At 41.4% G+C, this 7,083-nt stretch overlaps 2 protein-coding genes across 7 annotated transcripts in view; one reads left to right on the top strand and one right to left on the bottom strand.

Annotated features, from left to right (window-relative positions):
• Positions 1 to 1,374, bottom strand: part of LOC116705173 (ADP-ribosylation factor-binding protein GGA1) — a 9,138-nt gene extending 7,764 nt beyond the window's left edge. For 2 of the 3 annotated variants that reach the window (XM_032541111.1, XM_032541117.1), the window contains exons 1-2: positions 1,268 to 1,374; positions 402 to 486 (exon numbers count right to left, since the gene is read on the bottom strand). In XM_032541111.1, coding sequence (XP_032397002.1) covers positions 402 to 486; positions 1,268 to 1,313 — 131 coding nt within the window. In that variant the 5' untranslated portion in view covers positions 1,314 to 1,374. The remainder of the gene's footprint in view (positions 1 to 401; positions 487 to 1,267) is intronic. The other variant, XM_032541124.1, reaches the window with a different exon arrangement.
• A 124-nt stretch (positions 1,375 to 1,498) lies between these two features.
• Positions 1,499 to 7,083, top strand: part of micall1a (MICAL-like 1a) — a 19,550-nt gene continuing 13,965 nt past the window's right edge. For all 4 annotated transcript variants that reach the window (XR_004335868.1, XM_032541086.1, XM_032541096.1 and 1 more), the window contains exons 1-2: positions 1,499 to 2,401; positions 5,457 to 5,505. Coding sequence is in view for 3 of the 4 variants with exons in the window: in XM_032541086.1 (XP_032396977.1) it covers positions 2,259 to 2,401; positions 5,457 to 5,505 (192 nt within the window). In the remaining variant the exon portion in view is untranslated. The remainder of the gene's footprint in view (positions 2,402 to 5,456; positions 5,506 to 7,083) is intronic.

Here is a 7,083-nt window from a genome sequence, read left to right as displayed (position 1 = left end):
CATTTTTTCGTTACAGTAGCAGCATTTTTTCAATAACAGCAAAAAACAATAACACACAAACAAGTAAGCACGAAGAAACATAATGTAACCTTCACTGAAAAAAGCAAGAGATGAATTTAAAATATGCCACAAAAAAACCCTGTTGCAACATGCAAACATATTTAACATCTAAAATGTGAAGCAAAACACCCTTGACATTGAGAAGGAAAACATGGGAACGGTCAGACATGTTTCATGTTGTGAAGGAACAGTATGTAGCTTATATGAGGTTTTCTACAGAGCTGTTAAACTTCATGAAACCAAGTTATTTATTTATTTAGAGCATTGATTGGATTCTGCATTTCGTATAAGGTGACTGACAACTACTCTGAGATAGAGTGATATCTTCATCATCATCTCACCCGTCTGGTTCATTGTTGAGCTGATCAAAAAAGCCCTTGATATTGTCCCAGTCAGTCTCCTTATTCAAAGGGTTGGTGGCCTTGTCTGTGTAAAAGGAAAACACATCAGGCTTTGAGTAAGCTGCATGTGAGTGTATTTTATTTTACATTACATTTAGCAAATAAAAAAATAAAAAAAGCATGAGTCTCCTGCCATTCCTTGTGTCGGATTGTTCTGTGTAGTCAATGTGTCAAGTCTGTCAAACCTGTCTGAGTGACACCAACCCTTTACATGTAGTGACTTGCATTTCACACAATATGACTTTACAGCAGCAAAGTTCAACCTTAAAAGAACACCCGTGTGCAGCTCTGGTTGTTTGCAAACTAGCTATCAGTTCTCTGGTTTGTAGCAGGTGAAAAAATGTGCTCTTATTTGCACATAATGGTTGAATCTCTACGGTAATAGCAGAAGTACTGTATGGTCATGGTTCCTGGTTTAGGGTTTGCTCAATAGTCATCAGCTAACAAGCTAGTTTATTTTGTTAGCATTCAGCTGGACGTTAGGATTTTTTAAAATTTAAATGTCATGTTTGAGTAGCATCACCAACCTCAAACTGTCAACAGTCAACATAATGTGAGCTCAAAATACGAGCGTATCACAGCAAAGGTGATACACTATCTGACTGAGTTTGTTGCCAATCGATAACACTGCACTTTATGATTTGATGACATTCTCTCTCTCTTGACTCTCAATAAATCTCTTCCCTCTGGAGAGTAGTATGGCCGACCGCGCCTAGTTTAAACTGATATGCGTATCCATTAGCAGCGTATCGGCTCTCGCTGTCCGTTCAAAAGTCAATCTGATATTGTACAGTATAATGACTTACTGATGCGAGACTGCAGGGTAACCTCATCCGGAGGCGCCGCCGCCATCTTTCTGGAATTCTAAACAAGTGGCCACTATCGCGGGATCTTTGTAACCTATCGCGTGGATAGCCGTTGGAGGAACAGCTCAGCAGCTCTAGCTCCCCCGCTTGGGCGCGAGGGCGAAACAACAACGTGACATTGAAGGTGGCAGGCAGCCAACGCCTCAGTCAAAGCACAGCGCCGGGCTGCTTTGATCAACATTAAGTGTCCGGGATGTATTTTTTACAGTGGGCTTTAATGTGGTGTTTGCACAGAGTTTCAGCATGCTGTAGCGCGCAGTTTAACAGACTTTCTATCCAGCGTTTCAACAGCCGCTGCAGTCAATGCACCAACAAACAAAACCCGTGGTGTGGTCCACCTAAAGGAGGAAACCGTCACCTCTGCTTCGACTGAAACTGCATCATCGCTCGCACTGACAACGACACTCCTCATCACAGTGCCAGCGCGCACAAGAAGAAGCAAAGCAGCATAACGTTACTGTAGACCCAGACCTAAGCTAGCAGCAGACTAATGTGCCTCCGCTAGCTAGTTAGCTGAGTTCGCTACGTCAAGAACTTTGTTGGAAGTCTACCAACTCTGGATATCAGCCGTGTTTTTAACTACGTGGTTCTGGTCAAAGTACCACTTTAGATATAGTTATCGCAGTCAAACTAACTCGTTACAGGAGATAAAGTAGGGACATAATGCCTATTGTAGACGCAAAAGTTAGGTAACATCTAGCTAGCTTGCAAGCCATGCTAGTTTTTCCTAACGCGACTGGCTGGCAGTAGTGAATGAATGTATCGCAGGCAGCATCGGGTGTTGTCTGGCTGTCGCCCCTTCACTGAAACGCTGCTGATGACTCGTTTATGATCAGACAAGAAAAACTTCGTGTTGTCTCCTGACACGCCTGGGACAAGGGAACTCGATTTTATTTGACAAGAATACTTGGATCTGTGTGATAGTAGTAACATGGGATCTCTGAAGGCTCTGCAGGAGTGGTGTCGAATACAGTGTGACAATTACAACGATGTGGAAGTAAAGGACATGTCGACGTCCTTTCGGGACGGTTTGGCGTTTTGTGCCATAATTCATCGTTTTAGACCCGAATTGATGTAAGTATTCCGAAGTCTAACGACGTGCTTCCTAACCTAATTAAGACAATGGGCAATTACAGATGAGAAATCATATTACAGGGGTTCGTATTAACGGCACATAGCAGCTGGCTCCAGTTAAAGGTGTACACATCTGTTTGAGGAGTGACAGGCTGCATGCTGTTTTCATTGAAATTGTATTCATGTGCTGTAATAAATAATACGTGAATCCATTTAGGACACAAATGCAAAACAAACTCGGTAGCCGAATCGTGAACTCATCTGTGCTCTAGATTACTCACCCAGCTGAAGTTATATAAAACTCCTTTTGCCAAAGATTAGTTGTTATAATGCAAAGCTGCCAAGCACAAAAAAACAATTGTAGGTTTTTATCAACAATGTATGTTTTTTAATGATGCTTTTATGTGTGTTTTATCATAGCCAACAGTAGAAATGGTTTTAGTGGGAAGCCAGTGTTCTGTAATTAACTGAGGCTGACAAGCCATGCCCTGTCTGTAAAAACACTCTGCGTTTTGTTATACACCTACACAAACATTACAGAAGACACAAAACACAACCGCAGTATCAATGTGACTAAAATGTCTTATAAAGGGATGAGGAAATACATTATTTTTTTGTAAAAAAGTTAATAACAGTGTCCTACAATATGTGACTTTGACCAGCTTTTGGTCAAATGCCCAAAAATGCCAAAGTATGTTATTTGGTAAGGATCAGCCTTTCAGTACTTCTATCTCCAAAATAAGACAGCCATCATGTTTGTTACAAATATCTTTCTATATCTTGTGTATCAGGACAGGTGAATCATTTGATTTGTTTCTATTGTTTGCTGCAACAGAAACTCTGCCCTCAAATGACTCACATTGGACATGCATCTCTGTAGAGAAGCACTATTCCTGTGTAGCATAATGTGGCTCTCTGTGTATCTCAGTGGGAAGTCTAGCTGTTGATGGCATCAGATTAGGTGTTTGACTCCATCTGAAAAGACGTCAATGGTCCTTCTTGTTGTAGGAGGACTGTGTAAAAGCAGCGAGTAAATGACATGTTATGCCCCTTCTTTGTCCTGGAGGGGAAAATGTGGTGTGATGGAAATTCTTTACGACAGTAAGCATCTTGCTCATGCTGCTAACCTCTCAGGTGGTCCGGGCTTTTGTGAGCAATTTGGACTATGCTTGGATGGTAGTCAAGCAAACATTCACTGGACCACTTGTCACTGAAGGACAAGTCAGCAAAGTGGAATCTATCTGCAGTAAAGCTGAAAGTAAGAGACCGGGCAAATCCTAAACACCCAGCTTTTCAGCTCTGCCTCTTCAATTTGCGTCCCAGCTCCCCCCCCTGCTCAGTCCTCTGTGTGGCTGCAGGGGCCCAATGGACCTCGCCCTGATCCGGACAGACAGTCCGTCAGGCTAATCTGCAGCTGAGACCTCCGCCTGTCATACAGGATTTAGTTCTAATGCTGGACCAGGCCATTATAGGGCTGCCCTGCCCTCTGTAGCCAATGTCTCATCCAGACACATCACACTCACTGATGTACAGGAGTAGGGTTGGGTACCGAAATCCGGTTCCGCTATGAAACCGGTTCCTACGCAATCTGTATGAATTGGACCTGATTTAGAATGCAAATTTTGGTACCTCATTTTGGTTTCACTTAATGTGTCGACTGAAACATTTTCTCTCTGTTGCTCCAAAACGGACATAAAAATACCACACCTTCTCTGTAGTTTACCGTTAGCTTACTTTTAATATTTTCCCTCTGGGCTCTGGTTAGCACACCAACTCAACATTTATTTTGTTGTTTCTGGTCAATAGAATAATTATTAATAAATTGCTACTTAATGTTAAACAACTGTGGTGTGTTTATATATTTAAGTACTCTAAAACGTAAAAATATTGTTACATTTAAATAATTTTCAATTAAAAAACCAATATAAGGGCCTTTCTGCTCCTCTACTAAAATGACTGATTTGTTACGTATTCATAAGCTTCATTTTTGATTTTTACAACATCACCAAATCCCAATCCTGTATGCTCCTGCACAAGGTTTCTGTCTGACTGAACCAGATTTAGCAGATGTACTGGTTCGCCCAGGTTTTAATCATGTTGATATTAAATGCCTGACACACACACGCACGCACACACACCAACTGCTCCTCAGAATTCCTCCTTCCCAAAATAAGCCGTGGAGTGAGACTCTTAGTCACAGTGGATTAGATCGACTATTCAGATCGCACAATGCACTTGATCAGTCTGTTCTGCGAGTGTCAGAAAAGTTAGGCAACTTTTTTTTTTGTGTGTTGCTACAGCTTCTTCTGGCTATGTTGGTGGATTGACATGTTCTTGATATTAGAGCTGCTGCTCGGTGTGTTTGTGACCATGGGAACGAGATTACAGAGAACAGAGGTCACTTTGTGTGCCTCCAACACGGAGCTCATTCACAGGGTTCTTTCCTTCTTAAGAGTTCCACATGGCCTCCACAAGCTCTCTCACTAAGGTCATGGTGTATTTTCCACCAGACAGTTGTCATACTACTACACAATTGTCAACATATGTGTACTTAGGCACACAACCACACTTTCATCCCAGAACACCTCAGGTATTTTCCAGTTTTACTGCAGGATGTTTACTGGTGAGAGCCGGGTCTTTGGTTCCTCGCCCTGGGCATTTCAAAGCACAGCCTTGTAATTATCACTCCTTTTTGGTACAGGGGTTCTTTCCTTTTGTACTGGCACTTTTATACGTCAGGCACTTGTGTGTGGTTTGGGACCAATTTTCAGCTTTGGTAGTTGGGAAGCTTAACTGTTCACTATTCCTGCCTGCCATGCTGTCAAGCCACTAATAGCTTTTTGATGGTTCATAACATACGGGGATGTAGGTCGGCAAGCTAAATACAGTACGGTCCTATATCCGCATGGCATGGTACAAGCGTCCTGATATAAAAAGAGATACTATGATTTAAAGTTGTTGCTGCAGGCAACTGCAACTGTAAACTGACTACATGCATACTCAGCCTTATCTCAAGTGTTTTAATTTTCATATTTCTTCTGTCTTGTCCTTCCAGAAACTTTGATGCACTGTCTAAAGAGAATGTCTATGAGAACAACCGACTGGTGAGTCCATTTTGCAGCTTTATGTTTTGAGGTTTAAACACTCTAATGATCTTGTGTTGCACTATACTATATACTTTTATATTTATTATATTTAATTTATATGTATGTCCTATATTTTAGGAAACGGGGCAGTTTGCTTTTGAAGTAAAATCACCTATATTCGGTTGTATCAGGGTGTTATTCAGCCGTAAAATTATTCGGCCTAATTATTGCGTGCAGTCATGGTGGGTGTGACTTCAGTGTGTTTCACCCTCTATGTGAAGAGCAGTGTTTACTTAATCCTGATGGAGCCTGGCGAGGGGAAGGAGGGAGAGGGAGGAAAAAAATCTTGACATGACACAAGGCTGTGGAGAGACCATGTAAAGAGGATTTGAGGTGCAAAAGTGCTGAATTTGCAACCTATAACTCAGTGGATAGAAACTAATGAAGAACGCGTTTTTCATCATTGACTTTTCCACACAGTCTGTAAGACAACAGAACCTTGAGAGATGAAATGGGAGTCTCTGAGCTAAGCTTTGGCAGCTCTTTGCTGCTGTTTACATACTTTTTATCCACAAGCTTTTAGGGACAGTGAGGAAGTCGGTGGTAGCACCAGAAACACACTGTGCTGTCTGTTTGTATAAATAAATCAAGTTATTCACTATATCCATAAGGCCTAAGCAATAGGTAACTATGACTGTAAATTTGAAAAGCTCTCAAAGCACCTAAGTCAGATTTTACAATTAAGGAGCCAGATGTGAGCTCCTTAAGTTTCTTCATGGTTGTCTCTCTCTTAGTATTACTTTTATAATACCCCTCCTTCACACATGATATACTATACAGGGGCCTACTTAACAAGTAACCCATGTTTGACCATGATCGCATATGACTGCTGTCACAGATTGATTCCTTGTTGTCAGCGTTCTACACATATTACTTCTAAGTCTGTAGAAGCACACTGAATTACATTATGCACGTAGCAAATAAAAACACAAGTGTGTGGGTTTCAGTTCCTTGCAATTGCTCACATTCTGTTGCTTTCCCGTCCACGTAGTCTCACTCTCTCTCATTCTATTTTCCTTTTTTTTATTTTAGACGTCTCAATTGATGTTTAAATATTACTCATATTAAAGTGCCCATATTATGCTCATTTTCAGGTTATTGTATTTTGAGGTTGTACCAGAATACGTTTACATGGTTAACATTTTCAAAAAACACCATATTTTTGTTGTACCTCACATTGCTGCAGATCCTGATTTCACCCTGTGTGTTTAGGTCTCTTTTCTAGGTTTTAGCTACAGAGTGAGACATCTCACTTCTATACTATCTTTGTTGGGAGTTACACATGTGCAGTAGCTAGGTAAGATCACATCAGCTGATAACTCTTACTCCAAGTTTGGTCAGTACAAGGCAGGGCCACTTGTGGAATACCTGCAGAGCAGGGACATGGAAGTAGTTCTTTTGGAGATTATGGTGAACTAGTGTGTGTTGTAGCAGTGTTTTGCCATTGAGAACGAGCTAGCGCTAGCATGTGCTACGGTTTGCCACCTCATCTCGGCTAGTGATGTAGAAAGCCGTGCAGATTTTGAACAGCTCACC

This window comes from Etheostoma spectabile, chromosome 2 (assembly GCF_008692095.1).
Source record: "Etheostoma spectabile isolate EspeVRDwgs_2016 chromosome 2, UIUC_Espe_1.0, whole genome shotgun sequence".
In the NCBI taxonomy this organism is placed as follows: Eukaryota; Metazoa; Chordata; class Actinopteri; order Perciformes; family Percidae; genus Etheostoma; species Etheostoma spectabile.
Note: the sequence above shows the minus strand (reverse complement) of the source record. Positions and strands in the feature narration are given on the sequence as shown.